This window comes from Phalaenopsis equestris, unplaced genomic scaffold (assembly GCF_001263595.1).
Source record: "Phalaenopsis equestris unplaced genomic scaffold, ASM126359v1 Scaffold001013, whole genome shotgun sequence".
NCBI lineage: Eukaryota > Viridiplantae > Streptophyta > Magnoliopsida > Asparagales > Orchidaceae > Phalaenopsis > Phalaenopsis equestris.
In genome coordinates, this window is record NW_018165452.1 from 726,430 (window position 1) to 747,852 (window position 21,423).

General features: G+C 36.4%; 1 protein-coding gene across 2 annotated transcripts in view; it reads right to left on the reverse strand.

The window, feature by feature from the left end:
• Positions 1 to 21,423, reverse strand: part of LOC110032724 (exocyst complex component SEC3A-like) — a 145,407-nt gene that overhangs the window by 72,458 nt on the left and 51,526 nt on the right. For both annotated transcript variants that reach the window (XM_020736452.1, XM_020736453.1), the window contains exons 7-10: positions 15,398 to 15,515; positions 14,920 to 15,024; positions 6,346 to 6,447; positions 6,107 to 6,244 (exon numbers count right to left, since the gene is read on the reverse strand). In XM_020736452.1, the coding sequence (XP_020592111.1) occupies positions 6,107 to 6,244; positions 6,346 to 6,447; positions 14,920 to 15,024; positions 15,398 to 15,515 (463 nt within the window). The remainder of the gene's footprint in view (positions 1 to 6,106; positions 6,245 to 6,345; positions 6,448 to 14,919; positions 15,025 to 15,397; positions 15,516 to 21,423) is intronic.

The following is a 21,423-nucleotide window of genomic DNA, read 5'->3' on the forward strand; positions in this document are numbered from 1 at the left end:
GTCCTCGTCAAAACATTCAACAATCATCTCAGCAGAGACATAACCATACAAACGAAAGACGAGTTCCAACCATGAACGCTCGATCGAACAAGATATACTCTTTCAAAAATGAAGCAACGAGAAAGATGTTGTGCAATCTGATCAAGAATCCCGAGTTCAGGTTGCCCAAGTCGGAGAAACCAGACGAGGTCAACAAGAAAGGACATCCGAGATATTGCCCGTACCACAGGTTCATTGAACACACCATTGAGAAGTAATGCAGTTTCAAAGACTTGCTTGAGGAGAGTTTCAAGAATGAGGACATAACGATCCCAAATAAATATTTGAAAAGAACCTGAAAGAGAATCTATCAATATGATTTCGGTCGATCTGTTTGTTCCAACTTACTCCTACGCAACTGACAATGGATGAGATGCCTCTTGACTACTATTATACTATTATTGTTGTTTAAAGGGAATGCTAGTAGGATTAATGTTAGTATGTTTCATCCCTCCCGCCGCAATGAATGAAAGAAAATAAAAAGTTTGTTATCCAGAATTGTTCAATATTTGGAAAGCTTATCATCCAAAAAAAATTGATATTTTAATACGAATATGACTTCAAGAAATGATGAAATTAATACCCTAATAACTGAGTCCTTCACTTTAAAAAATTCGGACTAGGTCTTAAGTTGATTTCAAAATGAAACGGTGTGTTTGAAATACGAGTAATTGACTCGGGATATCACGAGAATTTCAATTTCCTACCACGTAACTAGGTTCTGACTTTTGAATGAGTTATAATATCTCAGAATTTGTCTTAAAGAATATTTGAGGATTATTAGTCAGGGTAGTTTAAACATTCAAAATCCTTAAACGAAAGATGTTTCATCAAATATAGTAATTCTCAAAAAAAAAAACAAAGAGAGCAAAAGAAAAATTTTGTGGAAACCCCTTGAGAAGAAGCTTTAGGTAAGCATAAAATCAAAAATTTGTCTTAATTCAGACATCCAAAATCCTTAAATTATGTTCTATAAGATATAGTAATTCTCAGCAAAACAGAGGGAAAAAAAAGAAAAAAGATTCTATGAGAAGCTTCATCCGAAAAATCAAAACAAAAGAAGTCTCCCTAAGGAGAAGCTTTAGGTGGACGTATAAACAAAAATTGGTGTTTGAATTCTCCTCTGATTAATAAAACTTGAAAACTCACTTAAGAAAATTTTTCTGATATTATATTCAAGAAAAAGTTCAATGATCGAGGGTCCTTTGGTCGGCTATTAATTAACTCAGAAATATCCTTAGGAACTGAAAAATGTTTTAATCACGAGCAGAAATTTTGAAATCTGCTTAGGTCCAAGAAAGAATTAAAGAAATGATGATGATATTAGCAATTAATGGAAATTCAATTCTGAAGTCATATCCTTTGGTGCCCAGCAAATACAACTCCAACGTCATAGCGACTCTTCAAAGACAACTTAAACAACCTTTACAGAATCAATATCAAAACAAACGACAACTACTACAAACGAAGCTACGAAGTTGCGGCCTCTTCAGCCGTGGTATTCTTTGAGAAAACACATCTTTATAGATACTTGAAAGAATATAATTCTAATAGCACTAAAGAGTGAGTATTCTCTAACACATGCCTTTAGTCAGTGGACGATACTTCAAGAAGTACTGTGTCTTGGGATATTTCAGAGACAAAGACTTGTTCTTAGAAGCTCAGATGTCACGCTTGTCTAAAACTGAGTCCAATTCCTAAAACAAATGCAACGAAATAAAACTCAAATAAAACTCAGCATCAAACATCAAACAAAATAAGAGTCAACATTGAAACAAAACTCTGCATCTCATAATTTTTTTATAAATCTCTGCATAGACATTTCAATAAAACTCAGCACTGCATAAATTTCTGCGAACATTCTCCGCACTCAAAAAAAATTTTCAAAATCTCTGCATTTGCAAATCTCACCAAAATCTTCAAAATCTCTGCATTTGCAAAACTCAGCAAAATTTTCATAATCTCTGCATAATTCAGACAGTCGACACATTCATTTTCCATAATTCGCATCGCTTGAGCCGTTATTCGTTGAAAACTTGAATAAAATTTTTGAAACGATCAATCTCGGACTCGAAATTCTGACAAAAACCAAATTTGACACATTCTTTTGAACCGACCATCGGCGAAGTTGTCCGAACAACCCCGGATGACAAAACGGGTCACATCAACGCGTCTGGAACATCGTTTTTAGTTAGGAAGGACACTCATTTTGCTAAGGCGCCGCGCACGAATAAATTACACAAATTTTGACAAGTTTTAAATTAAAAAAAAAGAAAAAATCCTTATTTTAAAATTCCTAAATCCCTAACCCTCGCTCACGCCTCTCGCCTCTAACCTTCTCTCTTTCCCGCTCGCGAGACCAGCCGAGCAGATCGTCCCCCTTCCCGTTCGCGAAACCCGATCGACGGCCCACCTCTTCCTCGCGAAGGATCGGCTTGAGGTCCCGCCTTCCCCGTGCCCTGCAAAAAGCTTCCACCTACTCCATGCTGCTCTGCCTAAAAGCCTTTCTTTGTCACCACGCGCACTACCTACCCTTGTCGCCACTTGCCTCGTCACTGTCGGTCTCGGCTCACCTCCCAAGTAAGTGATGGTAAATCTGTTCTTTAGGGTTGGCCGAAAATTCAAAGGAATGGGGGAAGTGCTGTCATTTTCTTTTCTGAATTCCCTGGTTGTTTCCTCTTGAGTGACTTGGTGTTCTTAGGGTGCTATTCTTTTCTTGTTCTTCTCTTGAAAAAATAGAGCAAGACTTATTGGAAACACGTAAATATTACGTTTGATTGGTTTGGAGACATTTATGCTACATTCGATTGACTAAAAACATCGATGTTAAATTTGTTGGAGTTTATGTATGTATTTATGCTGAATTTTTGTTGACTTGGAGGGGATATATGCATAATTTTGGGGCAGATTTAAGCATCGTTTTAAAGTTGTTTATTCACTGTTTTGGACGGGTTTAAATATTATTTTTTCGGTTGAATTAAGAGCTGTTTTGGAAAGGCTTTGAGCATTCTTTTGGGCTACACGTGCTCAAAGTTTTTGGGCCTTATGTAATTTCTGTTTGGAAAGGTTCTGAAAACTATTTTGGGCCGCATATATACATGGTTTTGGGCTTTCTAAAATTGCATATGTTGAGATGAATTTGCTGCACTTCGGGGCTTTTAAAAACACATCTTTTGAGCTTAATTGGTTGTGGTTTGGGAGCTTTTAAAATGCACCTTTTGTGGGCTGATTTTGACAAGCTCTTTAGAACCTTTCAAAAAAATTTTTTTTTTTTGTGGGCTGAAATGGTTGTAGTTTTAGGGGCTTTTGAATGCGTCTTTTGGCGATATTTTGGGCTGATTTGGACTGAGTTTTCTGCCCTGTTTTGGCAAAATCCGGGCTGCAGTTTTGTCCTATCTTGGTGATATGTATGTTGTTGATTTTGGCTTGTTTTTGGGCTGGTTTGAGCTGGCGGTTTCCCTGTTTTGGTGAGGTTTGGGTTGCGGTTTGGCCTGTCTTTGGGTGCTTTCTCGGCTGCGATTGTGAGATCTACATACACACCATGCAATTCTTATGTGTTTACATATCTAGTATATTTTGGGGAGTTCTACATACATATAATGCAATTCTTATGTGTTTACATTTTCAATACATAGTTGATATCTATGGTTCGATGTTTTAACATACATGGTGTTGACATACATGATGTTTTGACATACATTGCGACTTTTTACTTAGTGTTGGATCACACATACATGGTGTTGATTATTTTGTTAGGGCCCCAGGGACTTGACTTTGTCTCAAGGTCCTGATTCTGAGTCCACCCCGCCCCGAGTGCTTACGATTTTCTTCAGTGTTTCGTGCATTTCCTACGGTTTTCTTCCTTTCCTCAAATTTTCCATGTGTTTCCTATGGTTTTATTGGAATCTTTACATAGCACTTGTGATTTTCTCGGGATTTTTCTCATGTTTTTGGTGATTTTCTTCGAGTAACAGTGGGTCAATTGCCGCTTTTCTCGAGTTTTTCATGCAATGTTTCTCTTGCTATTCATTCTTACCTACGAATGCATGCTTACACATTTCTTAAATCCTTTCACTATACTCGTTCACTTGTACCTGCAACACCGATCCCATTTACAGAAGCAGCAGACCCTTCAGGTATATACAGGTTTGTTTACATTTATGACATTTTTTTTTCTTTCATGTACATTCTACTGCTTTCTTTTACTGTACATTTACTGCATTTTCTTTACGACTGCTTTCCCTACTGCACTTTTTACTGCTTTCCTTTATTGTACATCCTGTTCCATTTATGTATTATACCTTTTAGAATAGGAGGACAGTGGTATGGTTTTATAGGAGGTACAAAACAGCAGATCACTGACCCAACAATTGCATTTACATTTAAACATAAACTAAACTTGCAGTCGCTACAGTTTGGAGCTTGGAACAAGTCTTCGTGGGCAGCACGATGGAGAAGCAGCAGCTGGAGGATGACGATCTACAATAGCATATATTTCCCTAGTTTAAATAACAAATCATAAGACTTTGAGGTAGTATGTCTACCGCGACATAAATCCTCACTTTATCTTTTAGACCCTTACACAGCCAGGTTGTGCAATTTAAGCCCTAATTTGCTTTAGATTCCGAGGTTATCTTCCGATACGATGTAATCTCTTATATCTTTCAGGTCATTTGTATGATCGTGTCACGCAAATATAAGTCTTAAACAATAAAATTGGTAGGATGAAACATTGAATAACTTCTCAAAATTTAAGTCAAACAATAGAATAGTTTTGGAAGTCGCCGAGGTTCTCCTCATGATCTATGACCGCCCTATTTTTCTTTTCTTTGATTCCAGAAATAAATGTTCTCATTTGGTCCCTTTCTCCACTTGATTTTTCTATGTTCAACCTTGAGAACCCTAAACTTTGAATTCATGAAGATAGATACATCTGATCATCATCGAGAGTTCTCTTAAGTAACTTCAGTCATTTGACAGGTAATTAACTATAAGTGTTTTCCTCTATAGGAAGTTTTAAGAACTCATGTACAATAAACTCTATCTAATTCTTAATATTATGTAGAGGAACTTATCGGTCAACATAAAGGACATAAAGGTTCACAAACTAAAATAACTAAAATGGATGTCATAATTTCTTTAGTTTATTTAATCGAGTCTCACAGATAAGTGATATGTCTATTTCTCGAGATAGGCATGTCACTTGTAGTGTTGTGCTCGTTTATTTAAACTATCGTCTATATGGGATCAGTTCGGTTTCATATTTTCAAAAAATAAACAATTACATTTCAAAACTATATATATATATTATATTAAATCAAATATATATTTTTCCTAATTTGAGGGCCGACAAGCTCCAGTGGCAGACAAAATTAGAGAAGTCTTCTTAGATGGTTTTATCACATTAAATGTCGACAATCTGATAATCTGGTTAGGAGAAAAGATGTTTTAAATACGACCTATATTAAGAAAGGTAGAGGTCGACCTAAAAAGACTAGAGCATATTGTATAAAAAAATATCTTAACTTATTAGAATTAAAAGAAAATATGACACTCAATTGGACACAATGGAGAAAAATAATTCATGTAGCCGACCCTGCTTAGTTGGATAAAAAATTGTTGTTGTTGTTGTTGTTGTTGTTGTTACTGAGATGAGAATGCTCGGTTAGATGAGTGGCTCTATGCTTGGAGAAAAATTCGAAATGAATATATTAATGAAAGGGTTAGAGTAGCTCTCGTGGCAGAAAAGATCACTGAGGGGGTCGCTTTAAACTGTTTGGTCATATTAAATGTCTACCATCTTATGACTCAGTTAGTAAAGTAGATGTTTTAGATTGAACTTATGTTAAGAAAGGTAGAGGTAGACCTAAAATGACTTGGGCATGTTATATAAAAGCTATCTTAATTTATTAAAACTAAAAGAAAATATGACACTCAATAGAATACAATGAAGAAAAATGTTTGATGTAGTCTACCCCACTTTGTGGGATAAAGGCTTGTTGTTGTTATTGTCGTGCACATGCAAAAGTAGTTAGGAGGCAGCTTTAGCAAATGAGAAAGTACTTACAGCCCTCATGTTTGAGTAGCATGGATCCAAGTTTGGCACTTCAAGGCTGGATATTGTCCCAGCTAACCATTCACATGCTTCAACATTTTTGAGCATACGGGCCTCATCAAATGAACCAACAGTTAAAGCCCCTGCAAACTGTGAATACACAACAAGGAATAAGCAAATAAAGTCAGACTCTGAGTCAATTCAAATAACATTCGTATATAATATTTTGAGTAAATTACAATCCACAATACCTCAGAAGGAATGCGCAATCTTTCAAGAAGTTTATCAAGCTCCTCAACAAGTGTTTGGTCGTTTAAAGATTGCATCTCCAACTTATTATTACGTGATTCGATCTGCCAAAGAATCAAGTGAATAAATAAAACTCATAGTAAAATGAGATGCACATGAATATTGGATAAATCAACAAATTTAAGTAAAAAACTCTTGCAAGATGTAAAATCAAAATTTTGAAAACTTGCGGTTATCAAGCTCGATGTTTGAAAGGGACAAGTTGAATTTGTTAATTGTAAACACTAGACACAATTGAAAATTAAAGGAATGTCCATGCATTCACATACAATTAACTCAAACCTATTTGCACAGATGTTTTCCTCCAAAATTGTTATCACTAGCCAAAAAATCTGAACAAGCTAGAAATATTTCCCTCACTTCATTTCAACTTACTAAATTTCCCTCTTTTTTCTCTCTCATATTATGCCCTTCTTTCAACAAATGTCATATTTAAACTATGTCTTATATATATATATATATATATATAATTTTTTTTTTTTTTTTTTTTTTTTTTTTTTTTGTGGGAAAGAACAACGGTGGCTCCATATGCGTTAATTAAAAGAAAAAGTACAGAAATAGGAGGGGGGGGAGGATCCCCGTCTATGAAAACCAAAAAAAATACATTTGCCTCACCCCTAGGGGTTCCTCTCCCCACAGTACAACGCACACAAAAAGGAAACTCCAAAAATACAAGTATACCGAAAACCAAAGAACAAAAAACCAAAAATAAGTAAACTTGTGTTGTCGTGTAACTTGAAATGTAAAAAATAGAAAAAAGATGTACAAAACTTGTCTTCAGGTTAGTAGAGTTCTCCAAAAGCATTCTCACGAGCAACCAAAAAACATTTGAAATACAGGAGTGTAGAGCAGAGAGGACCAAAACAGCGGTAACTAGCTGAAGACTTGAGAACAAAACAGAAACAGGAATAAGGAACAAAAAGCAGGGAGACAGAAACCGGCCTGCTGCAAAAACATGGAAACCTGTCGAGCATAATAAAATCTCGCAAGAGGATAGAGGCTTAAATACGGACATAAGACAGATTCAATTTATCCCCAATGAGGAGGCGCCTGAGAGGAGAAAGGGGGTAAATACCAATGCGACAGACCTCCCCTGCATGCTTGGCTAACCAATCAGCAGGGGAATTGCCCTCTCTATGAATAAATTTTCAATTTACCTCAAGATGTCTTTCAGCCATAAAAGTTAAAATACGTTTAAAAGTGCAAAATATATCCCAGAGGGGAGAAGAGATACCCAAAAGAGTATCATAGAGCAATTTAGAATCAGTTTTCACCTCAATTTTATGAAAATTCAAAACAGTAGCCACAATTAAAGCCAGAAAAACCCCCAGCATTCCGTGGCCAATGGGTTGTCAGCGACAACAGGAGATGTGAAATAACAGAGACACCTACCCTCAAAATCTCTAAACGTGCCCCCAACCGCAGCATAATCAGGAAGCCAACAGCCATCCATATTAATTTTAACAAAGCCCGGTGAAGGGGGAGCCCACCGAATGAGCCGGGGGGAGCCTTAAATTAGGAACATCAATAGAACCGGCCCTTAGAACATTATTGTAATATGCAAGGACATAAGCAACAGTCATAGAAGCAGTGGGGGGAGAAGTATGGTAGGGGAGAAGGGACATAAGCAACAGTCATAGAAGCAGTGGGGGGAGAAGTATGGTATTTAAAACTGTTTCTGGAGGTCCATAAAAACCAGAGGATCATCTTTTAGAGGGGAAACCCCAATCTTTTAACATCAAAATCCTTCCATTGCCACAAATAATTGCTTAAAGTGCCCCTATGTAACTAAGAAATACTGAAATGTGAGTCAAGCATATTCCAAACATTTAAAGAGTAAGCACATTCAAAGAATATGTGTCTCGTATCTTCCTCCTCAACCTTGCACATATGACATCTGGAGGTCATTTTAAGGTCTTTCAACTTAAGAATGTCATCAATAGATATTAAAGAAGTAAGATAGCGCAAAAGGAAAAATGATATAGAGGGAGATAAAAATTTAAGCCAAATCTATTTTCCCCAGAACCAATCACGGTGAGAGTGTAAAGTGCTATAAATAAGCTTGCAAACCGATGAGTTGTTCCTTTTCCACATGGGGAGATCCTTTCGTGAAGAAGTGATAGGAATAGTGACAATTTGTTTTGCATTTTGCTCCCCCACAATAGAGCACAATTTGAAAAAATCTCAGCTATCTTGAGTAAGGAAATCAGAAACCAATAAGGAAGTAGTATGAAGTGGGTGAGAGTGTTCAGAGATATGTGACAATCCCCAATTATCATTCCAGAAAGAGATATTACCATCACCTATGTCCCAAAACATGAAATCATTAGCAGTAGTTCTAGCATTTACGACAGCTTTCCAAATTTGGTAATCACCAACCTTCCACTCAACCTGGGAAGGATGAGTTTGAGCACAATATTTTTTATGCATAAATGAAGCCCATAGAGATGAGTCAAATCTGAATTTAAACTTTAAACAAAAGTTTGCAAAGGTTTATTTCCACAGTATGTTTCAAAGCTTTAAAACCAAACCCGCCAGCCTTCTTAGGCTTACAAACCTTATGCCAAGATTCCCAAATTTTTTTTGCATCATTCCCCACCCAAAGTAATTTATTAAAAAATCTCTCCATAATGTTGATAGCACTCTTTTTTGAGTTAAACACCTGCAAAGCATATAGTGGAATACTCTGAAAATCACTAGAGAGCAAAGAAATTCTGCCCCCGATAGAAAGAAAAACATTTCTCCAATCGTTAATTTTGCGTTTGATTTTATCAATAATATCATCCATATGAATTTGTTTCTTCCTTCCCATTTGTTTCCTCCTTCCCCTAATTCCCCTAATCAAATTAACCCCAAGATATTTGAGAGGGAGAGAGGCATGATGAAAGTCAATATATGCAACTCCTCAATGAATAAGATGTTGCTTAACATGCTTGTCAAAAAACATCTGGCACTTGTCACAATTAAATAGGAGTCCAGAACAATTCTGGAAATCCTTTAAGAGCCCCATCAATTGTTTTATGGCAAGTTTAGATGCATTATCAAAAATAATCACGTTATCAGCATAAGCAATGTGTGAAACCATCATTTTGGCCTTATGAGAAAACTGTGTGTGAGAGTGTAATAGTTGGAAATGATTGAGTACCTGGATAAATAATCGAAAGCTAAAATGAAAATAATAGGGGAAAAATGGTCCCCTTGTTTAATGTCACGGACGGTCGAGGAAAACTTCTTCATTTTAGATCTGATTTGGCTCATCTCTAGAATAATAGTTGTTAGCCAACCATCTTTTAATCAAGGTGCAAAAACTAGTATTGAAACCTCTAGCTTTCAAAACGTTGATAATGAAATCTCAATTTATGGTATCAAAGGCTTTCTTGATATCTAATTTGATAACAAGATTGTCACTCCTGCATTTTTTATCAAGATCCTGTAAAATTTCTTGGGTCAAGAAAATATTGTCAGAAATATCACGTCTTTTAATGAAGGTCGAATCTTGAGGGGAGATGAGTGAAGGAATGTGAGGTTGAAGACAAGTCACAATCAGTTTACTGATAACTTTAGAAATCACGGATGTGAGTGAGATGGGCCGAAAGTCCTTCCAATGAGATTTATCATTAGATTTAGGGATAAGAACAATTAAAGCAGCAGAGAAATACTTTTCAGGATCTTCACCCTGAAAAAAACTTTGAATTGCAAGAATCACGTCTTTCTTTATGATGTTCCAGCAAGAAATATAAAAAGCAGAAGTGAATCCATCAGGGCCAGGAGCTTTCTGAGAACTAATATCTTTAAGGACAGTGAAAATCTCCAACTCAGTATGGGGGTCGGACAGAGAGAGGGAGGAAAGTCCCTTTAATCCTCAAACTAATCCGAAAAAATATCAGTGACAGGTAGAGTATCAGCATACAGAGAAGAAAAATAGTCAGCTGCATTGGAACCAATTTGATCAGCATCAGTGAGTACAGAGCCTTCATCAGTAACAATTTTAATAATGGTATTTATATTACGACGATTTTTTATAGTAGTATAAAAATATTTGGTGTTTTTGTCATCGTTTTTTAAATGATTGTCACAAGCTTTCTGTCTAAGAAAATCCTCCTCAATAGTGATTTCCTCCAAAAGAGTATGATGAGCATTAGCTAACTTTGTCACAAGATCAAGAGTGTCAATGTTCCACCTCTTTAAGTGAAGCAACATTCTTATGTAATTGCTCTTATGTAATTGCTGTAATTGCCACAAAATGAACCAAGGGTTATCACTCCATCTCGAGACCCAAGCCTGCTTTATCAAGTCAATAAAAGTAAGATGAGAAACCCAGACATTAAGAAATTTAAAATAATAACGAGCATGTTTAGAATGAAAAGCCAAGCTAAGCAAAATGGGATTATGGTCTGATGTAGCATGATTAAGATGTTTGACATAAATAATGTTGTAGTAATCCAGAAAAGAAGAGTTTCCCAGAAATCTATCCAGTCTCTGCATAAGAAATCCTCGCTGCCAAGTGTAAGGAGAACCTGAAAAGCCTAAATCATAAAGGCCAACATCCTCAATATGATCACAAAAACGGTTGATAAAGCAGGTTTGATGTCCTCTTTATGAACGGTAACAAGAGGCTCCAAAAGAACAAAAATGACAGGTTTATGGACCCTACATAAATGTTTTAAACGATTAAAGGAGTGAGGGTCCGCCACTGCTCTAATGTTCCACACCAGAATGTTAAACATCTTTGGCTCGTGATAGCAAGCCTAGGGGGAAGGTGCAAGCACTCGCCCTCCAAATGATATGTTACATCAATATTGTTTGTCTGTGTCATAATTGGAAGTTTAGATTTTCTTCTGCCTCTTTTCCTACTATACTTTTGAATTTTCCATTCAGATTCTAACGCCTTGGCAGCCAAAGAAGCTGGATCCGACGATGGTGGAGTATCCAAAGAAATAGTAGAATGAGTGGTTGCTTGTGGGGGATCATGAGCCTCTAATTGTTCAAGTAAAGCAGAGGGGATCTAAGGAATCTGAGCCTCAGATTCCGGTTCAGATGCAGCAATAGGTTCCACGTTTTCATCAGCTCGCACAGGACCCATACGTGCTACTTCCACAGAGTGAGCAGCACTAGTTACCTCCAAACAGGGAGCAACCAGCTCAACAGGGTCCATGCAAGCAACTTCAGCAGACTGAGCAACCGGTTCAAAATTATTAGTTCGAAGAGCAGAATTCTGCTTGACAAAGGCCACACGACCAGCAGAGGATTTCAGCAATTCAGGGTGCAAATGAAAAGTGTTCCGGATCATGACCAAACATGCTACAGTGCGAACAGTAGTGAGGATGTTTCTCAAGAAACACCGGCTGCCAATAACCCGTATGATTAGATCCAATCCAAACCTCCTCCGGAGGTGGTAGGTAACATCACGTTCTATTAATATTCTAGCCATTGAGAGTCTTGTTAAATTAAAGGTAGGGGCATCAAGCATTAATGGCTTACCATACATTGCAGCTATAGAAAACAAAATTTCGTGATTGAATAAATGCACCTTTAAAACCGGAAGTCTAAGCCAGACGGGAATAATAGGTAGCTCGATCTTAGGATCAAACTCAGTAATTCATTTAAGGACTTTCATCCAAACATCACCAAAATGAACAGTTCTACGTGCAAAAAGTTTGGCATAATCGTCCTCATTTGAGAGTTGGATCAGAATGTGTCTGCTGTCAAGAGCACCGATCTTCCAACCCCCCCGAAAGACCCCCCCGATAACTTCAAAAGCTCAAAATGCTTCAACAAGAAATCATATTTCGGAAGCCCATAAAGAAATTTACCACCCCCCCCCAAACGACCCTGGGACTTAATAAAGTTGTATTCCCCACCAAGAACAAGTGAATCATGGAAAGAAGAGGGAAAAACAAACTTCGGAGGAGAACCGGAGGAGGAAACCCCCGCAGTGACTCCAGCATACGTCTTCGCCATAACTGGCAAGAGAACGAAGAGACGAGAAAAGAAACCAGGAGCGTAGGAGAAGCCAAAACCAAACGAAAGGAAAGATCTCACCGGAGAAAGACCACGCCGTCAGCATCCTTGAATCGCCGCATGATCGCCTTCGTAGCCAAACCCTAGCAGAGCACCCGAGCCAATCATATATATATATATATATATATATATATCCTATATAAGTCTTATATATAAATATATGTACATAAACATATATATAAACACATATATGTGCATATATATATATCTATACACATATCCCTACGGATTGGCTTGCTAAAAATGCAGGGGAGACTTGTCACGTTGGCACACATCCCACTGCCCATCTTCGGAGACTCATCATTGGAGATACTTTAAATCTCCCCTACATTCGTTTCTAAGTTTTATGGGCTATATTTTCGGTTTGGCTGGACTTTGTTGTTTTCTCTCATTTTTTGGTTTGTTGGTTGGCTTGGCTGGTTTTGCAATGTTTTGCAGGGGGATCTCTTTTTCGAAGACAAAGGCTGGGATGGAGACCTTGCTCTTGAACGCGGCATAGAGGACGCCTCCTGTTCATGACCTTTTCTTTTTTGTCTTCCTTCAAATACTTCCATGATATAAAAGCACACAGGACTACCTTTTTATTTTGGCTCTTTTTTCTTGTTTTCTGGGTATACTTGTATTTTGGAAGCTATTTTTGTGTGAGTTGTACTTGGGGAAGAGGGACCCCTAGGGGTGAGTCTAATGTATTTCTTTTTGTGTTTTCTAGATGGGGACCCTCCCCCCCAAACATTGTACCTTATTTTAATTATTAACGCGTAGGGAGCCACCGATGCTCTTTCCCAAAAAAAAAAAAAAAAAAAAAAAAAAAAAAAAAAAAAAAAAATCTATACACATATATGTGTATGTGTATGTGTATCTATACACATAAGTGTACATGTAGATGTGTAGATGTATACCTGTGTGTTTGTATCTATACATGCACACACGCGCGTGCACACACACATACATGAAAATTAGCCGCAAAATCTCAACCACCCAAACATCAATTGTTGGCCATTGGGTAATCTTTTGACCACTTTAGGAAATTTCTAACCTATCCTAAGATCACCTTCATTGGTCGCATCACTTATAGCTTTTTAAGAAAATTTTCTTTGTAGCCCCAAAAACAAAGACCCAACAGAGATCTTCAAGACCTCACCAATGACCATCATAAGTGTCTTCTTACCAACTTCCTGCCAATGAGCACTGAGTAATCTTTCGATCACTTCATAAAACCTCTAACCTATCTCGCTTCTGGTTGAATCTCCTAAAGATCACCTTCGCTGGTTGCATCACTCATAGCTTTTTAAGAAAGTCTTCATTGTTGCCTCAAAAACAAAGACCCAACAAAGTTCTTCATATTTCACCAACGACCATCTTAACTGTCTTCTTACCAACTACCTGCCAATGTACAATCGTTGCCTTTGTCAGGCTGAAGATCTCCAAGGGACAAAGATGACCAGCAAATAGCTACCACTCTTGAAGCTTGCCAGTCACCTTTTGGCAACTTCGTCAATCACAACTCAAGCCGTCACCTATAACAACTGGTGATACATGGCAAACAAATTTCTTTCAATTTAGCAAATTTTGATCAATAATTACCATAAATAATTATCCAAAACTTATCTAGCATTTTCAGAGATTTTACTTTTAATTTTTCATGTTCAGAAAAATCAAACCCAGCATTATAACAATGAACTAAATTTCTAATTTGTTACAAGCGAATCAAGAGAGTATGTGCTTTGCATATGAACAGAGATTTTAATCTTCTTGTTGTTCTTTGACTGAATATTTATAAAAAAAAGATTATTTTCTTAGACCTGAAAGCAAATCTGGTTTCCACCAACGCACAGTGCATACTGGCACAGTTTTTTATCATAAATGAAAATAAAGAACTAGAGCAACAGAACACTTTTTGCGTAGGTTAGAGATAGATGGATGAAACATACAAAAAATGCAAATGATATGTAATATATATTCATTAAGTATCCATTAAAATGAAAATAGTAACCATAAAAATTTTGAAAGGTTGGTCTCTGTAGTCCATTCATAATTCCAGTGAATAAATTATTGTTCAAAGATATGGTCATAAATGATTTCTGCTGCAGAAGGTTTATCCATCAGAAATCAGAAATGTTTTTAAAACAACAGCTGCTGATATAAAAAGGCCCTGATGTAATCAATGTGAAATTAAAAAGCATGCCCATCACCCCCCTCCCCCTCTTTCTTCTCAAGCATTATCCTAGGGGATGTGTAGATAAGTTCGGGAACTTGCAACATGAAGTGTTCGAGCAAATACAAATAACTTACACTTCTACAATCAAAATAATAAAGAGACCAAATATAAGTTTCTTTGAATAACAGCATATACTATAAGGAGCACAGCTAAGTTTACTCAATACAAAATAACAAACAGATTTCATATACTAATTCTACATGAATCTCAGAAAGCTCAAAAGTATTGCATGGAAGAAACTGATTGCAATTTATATAAGAAATATGCATTTCCATACAGATTCAATATCCTCCCTCATGTGTCTGAGTTTCACATTAAAAATGCGAAGCCATTCGTCCATGTCTTCCACTGAGACAGTAATTGCCTCTAGCCCCAGTAAGACCTGCGTAGCTCAACAAATGGAAGCCAGATATAAAATCCAACTAATAAACCTAAAATACAAATAAATTAATACTTCAAATCCAACTAATAAACCTAAATACAAATAAATTAATACTTCAAAAAAAAAAAAACATAATGAGGGTGTCGTTGATATTGTCGAAAGAAGAATGATCAGAGACACGCACATGCATTATTGTCTAAAGAAGAATGAACAGAGACATGCACATGCATTAGAGTTTGAAGAGATTGTGAGTCATAGACAGCATCAACAGCATTACAGTGCAACAAAAAAGTCTAAAACAGGTTCAAGTTCATAATTATTGAATCAAGGGTTCAAAGCAGAAAATAAAAGCTCTAGTAGTTAACAAAGATACCTGTTGTATTAAGGGTTCACTTTCTAGGAGAGAATGTACATTTGCCGCTTCCAAAGCATGAAGTTCACGTTTCAACCTTTCAGAAAATGCCTCTGCTTCACCAATGCCCATTACGTACCTACATCAGCTTCTTAGATTAAAAAAACCACGCATATGTAAAATATGGGATTTTGTGCAACGAAAAGCAATAGACACAAAACACATGAGCATCAATAATCGTATAATAAAAACCCACAAAAATCATATCATGACTGACTATAAACTAAAAGAAGACAACAATCATAGTGCACTTGTCATGCGATGAAGCACACAGCAATTAGAACACCGTACAATGGCCAAAAATATTAATAGTCATTCAACTGTTGTGTTGAATTTTCTGCAGGGCAGTTATTCTAAGCTAAATAAAGAACGATTCCAACAATTTAGGAAAACAAGTAAAAGAAAGCAAATGTTTTCTGTAAATTTCCGAGTGTAGGAGCAAGTAATTTACAGCAAAAAGAAAATCAAGCATGGAACAGAGTGATACCATTATAGGGTTTCTAAAAGGCGTTTAAAGATTGAATTCAATAATTAGAGTTCTAAAATGGTGAGAGGAATAGAATAGCGAAATTTGTGGAGTTTGGAAGGAGGTTGAAGCAGTTTGGCGGCTGTCTGATCTAAAAACAGCGATGTGAATAGCAAAATAATAAGTTACAAATGACAGAGAATCCAACACTTATTCTCTTCAAGGAATAAATTCATCACTTGAAGAAAAATAGGCTACAGCTCTCCAAATAGAAGAAAACAGAGAGATTAATCTTCATAAACCAAAGATAAAGTGCCAAAACCAGTATATAGCAATATATAAATAGTCCCAAGTAAAATTAACCTAAACCTAATTCAAAAATATATATATAATAATATAGCCCAGAAGAATTTCCCATCCCTTTGGGCAAAAATAATCCTGAATCAAGAGATTGGGAGGGATTTTTCATGCTAAACATGCACTTGAGAACAAAGAACCACGCACGCACCGGTTCCGCTAATGCCATAAAGCTCCTGCATCACTCTCCCCAAATAGGAGAGGCTTCGTCTTCTTCTCTATAAATTTTTGGATCCTCATAGTCCGGCGACAAATGTGCAACATTAAAAATAGTAAAAATATTGTAGTTTCCTGACAAATCAATCTTGTACGCATTATTATTATTCTTATTAGTGATTCTAAATAGGCCATCAGCTCTAGGCTTGATTTTTAAAGAAAACCCTACAGAAGACCTCTTTTTTCTATCAGATGCACACCATATTGCCTTCATTAAAAATCATAATTTTTGTGGATTTCTTAGTCTGCTTCTAATACTATGTATTTGTTTGGCAATTTCCTGCATCAACTGCTCATGTAAAATGAATGTCTCCCTTACTCTAACCTCTAAATTTATGTTAAACTCAATAGATGATAGTATTACAATAACTCAAAAAAAGTGAGATGATTTCGCTTGTACTCAATTTTAAATAAGTTGTGACATGTTGATTGACTAGCAGACGAATTTAAAGCAAACTCAACTTCAGAAAGGATAATATCCTAGTTCCTGATATTCTTACCTGTAGAGCATATGATGAGGTATTCCAAACTATGATTCACAATTTCCATCTGTCTATTTATCTGTGGGCATGTTGTTAAATTGCACTATAATTTTGTACCTAACTTATCTCATAAAGTCCTCCAAAAATGATTGAGAAATTTTGAGTTCAAGTCTAAAGTGATGGGGATAGGTATACCATGAAGAAATACTATTTCTCTAAAATATAGGTCTGTAATGTGTGTTGTGTCCATCATGTAAGGGCAAAGAACAAAATATATTTACTTGGAGAAGCAGTCTACTACTACCAAAACAGAATCCTGACACCACTGCATTCGGAACAAGCACACCACAAAATACACACTCGCATCCAAATATGGTATCTAGGAAACCAAATGGAAAGTGTATAGGTATGTATTATGTTCTCTAAATTTGGTCAAATAACACATCGTGTATTGTCAGGATATCTCTTCATATCTCAAACCAATTTGGGCCAATAAATTTTATTATTTAGTAAAGAAAGAGTCTTGTCTCTGTCAAAATATCATATCATCCTACTCATTATGGCTCTTAGAAAATACTCTTTGTGCATTAAGAGAAATACAGTTTGTTTTGAACAGATATCCATCAGATCAGTAACATTATTCATGCAATTTGTCATAACAACAAACCCAAATCTCCTAAAAATCCTCATTACTGGCATACAAAATCATTCAGCACTTCAAAATTAACTCCCTTAACTGCTTGGTAGCAATCAATAAGTGGTGAAGGTTCAATGCATCTACTACTTTGTTATAACTCTTTGCCTTGCTCTTGAGCACAAAATGAAACAAAGAGAAATTTCACCCACAAGGCATGTCTGTCTTTTAACTTACACTAATTGTTCAAGAATCTCAGGTCCTTATAATTAGTATTGAGAGTAAGATTGCTAACTAGCAAATAAGAACATCATTGATCAAGAACTCACAATGACATAAAACTCATTGTATAAAAAAAGTACTTTCAGTTAGAATCATTTAAATTTTCACTGAAAATAGCAATAGAATGTTTTCATTGACTCACCAGAGCTCCGATTCTTACATTGGAGGCAATACACTCCACCCCAAACACTTAGTTAAAATCAGACAAAGCAAATTTATTTGACTTGAGAAGTTTGATCAAGGGCGACACGATCGAGCTGAAATTCTTGGCAAATATCATGTAGAAAAAGTTCACGAAACTAGCATACATGAGTAAATAACTGGGGTTTAGGCCAGAACAAAATAGCCTGGATCTTCACTGGGTCCATCAGAATATTGGCAGCTGAAAGAATGTAACCTAGGAAGCACATCTACAGTGTAAGAAAGTGGTACTTTTGCATGCGACCATATAGTTGCTTTGTCCAAGAACTTCAAACACCGATGGCAAATGTTGTAAATTTTACTCTGAACAGTTGTATACCAGAATGTCGTCAAAATATACAACCACAAATTTTCCAATAAAGGGTCGAAAGATATAGTGAATTAGCCTTATAAAGGTACTCAAGGCATTGGTGAAGAAACTAACTCCATGTAATTAATCAAGCAAATCTTTCAATCCAAGAATAGGAAATCAATATTTGATGGTGATTTTGTTCACAACACTGTTATCATGCACATGTGCCAAGAATCATCCTTTTTTGCTACATTCAAACCTGGAACTGTGCATAGGCTAGTACTCTCACGGACCAATCCTCAAGCCAACCTGCTCCTTCAACTTGTACTTGATTGTCCACATCTTGTTAGCTGGTCAATTGGTGGGCACTGATCCTGAAATGAGATCTATAGCATGCTAAATCTATTGTAAATGTGGCACTCTAGGTGATGGGTTCTCAGAACATCCTAATACTCCTTCAATAAGGTTGCACTGTCTCACATATTAGCACCTCCATAACATCGTCTTCTAGTATCACCAAGGATAGTCTCACAAGCACCTCTCTCATAGCCTACGGAAAACTAATATGAGATATTATAACTTATGTCTATGTTTGTGTACTTATCATTGTCGACTACTTCAATGGAGGAAATACAATATATTTACCGTCCTTGATGAACAAGATGTTTTTTATAACCATCATGAAGCGCGCCCCTCTCAAACTGTCAATATCAATCGAAATGAATATCATATTCATTAACACAACATCAAACAATACATAATCCTATAATTTCTCTCCAATTAAAAATTTACAAAACAGCTCTTATCGGCATTGATCTCATTCCGTTCTTCAACCAAGTTAAAGAATATGAATAAGAAAACTTTTGAATAGTGAAGCTCAATTTGTCGATCATTTATGTAGATACTACATTGTCACAACTGCCCCTGTCTATAATGAAACCGGACACATTTCATTTCCTAGAATATCAATCGAAATAATGTCTAAGCCAGTTTTGATTTTTTGGGCTCGTTCTAAATAACCCATTGAACCAAAGGCACTCACCATCATCTGTGAGTACTAGAACTCCTCTCCTATCTCCTCCCATTGGTCTGCACTCTGCCTCATCCACAAAACTCTACTCAATAAAAAAAAAAATCTCTTGTTTGAGCAGTTGAATGCAATGTGTTTGTATCAAAGACTTACTTGCTTGAAATTTTTTGGGGTCATTGGTCCAATCAATCCTCTTTTCCTAGTGTAATGGCTTCTCCTCACGACAAGTAGCTTTGGGTACTCTGATCAGTGCGCTATTGTTGTCGGACCCAATGGTTGATCCCTATTTGAAGGGTGGCGGACCTGATACTAGAATGTGGTCTATTTACCTCCAAGAATGAGGTTTGAACTTTCTATAACATCCAATATGGTCGTAATTGCATCATTAGCCAATGAACAGTCTCAACCCTCCAAGATACCGAACTACGGTGTTCTCATAAGGTTCCACTAGTTCATATTTCGGCATAAGCTACTAAAACTCAATAGTGTATTCTTCTATTAACAAATCTTTCTGTCGCAAATGATGAAGTCTTAAAAATACATATTTCTATAAAGTGCTCACATTATTTGCGCTACATCTCCCTCTTCACCTTGAATTAGGTCATGATGATTTGTTTTCCCTCACACTAATGTAGGTACTTCAAATTTTCCCACCACAGACAAGCGCCATATTTAATTTAATAGTGACTAATTTATCATTATGTCAAGCAAAGATATGTTCCACTGTCAGAAGCTCACTCAATGAACTTATCCAGATCCATACAAGCATTAAAACCCAACAAATAAATATTAAATCCAAAATCACCCTCTCTTATATTTGATGTTAAACGATGCAACACCAACTTTTCGTCACTCGAGGCTTCTTGGTTAAAAGGGTTTTCGTCATCACATCTATGAGGGTGGTCAACATTGTTATTGTAGGTGACTTCCCCATGTTGCCACATTTCAAAATCAACGAGCTTTTGTTGCAATTAGTAAATTTTACACTACATATCCTTTTTGATAAGTTCTTAAATATCTCATTGAGGATTTCTCTTTGGCGATATAGTGACTTGCTTCTCTCTTTAGAGTTTCAACTAATTGAGGATTGTAGATCAAATGTTGGTTGAGATTTAACTTTAGTTGTTATATGTCAAGGTGAATTTTTGTTGAAGGTAAGAATAATAGCTTTTGAAAGATTAGTTTTATGGTTAGTAAGTGAGGTAGGGATGGTTGGGGTAATGACTTCGTGGAAGGTTTTGGTTACATAGATTTTGTGTTTATGCACAAGGAAGACAAATCCCTAAGAATTTAATGTTTGTCGGAGTATGATATCAAATGATGCCATTTTAAAATTTCTAGAAGGTGTTTAATAATTGAATGTAGTGGGGTGGGGGTGCAAATGGAAATAGAAAGAGCATATCTGAAATCAACAGAGTTTGGAAGAGGTTAAACCAGTTTGGCGACTGTCTGGTCAAAAAACAATGCAGCCGAAGTGATACGACAGCGTACAAATGACGACAAGGATTTTGATATGAAACGGAACGATGTCTCACAAAAATTTAGGGCAAAGCTAATATTTTCTTACTAATCCAAAACAACACATACAAAGATAAGCACCTACAATTCAAAAGGTAGAACTCTCTCAATTCTTACAATACGAGAGGTAGAGAATCTCTCGCAAATCCTAATCCTGAGACTCAAGACTCAATCTCAAGTCTTCTCTAACCCTAAGCATATTAGTCCTATCTATATTGATAAAAATAACAATAATAAAGGACTAAATTGTCCCTGGGGTAATAAAAGATAAAATTATCTTAGGGCTACGCACTGGCATAACAATACCCCCTTCCAAAAAAACACTTTGTCCTCGGGATGGGAAACTTATTATTTGATCAAGTTGTATGGCCCCTGCCCATAAACTGGCTTAACTTTGATTCTCAATGTCAGCTCTGCCACACTCGTCATGGCCTTCTTTAACTTTTCAAAAGTTTGGGTCGTCACTTTCCTCGATTGAAATTTATTCTTCAATTTCTTCATCCACGGCA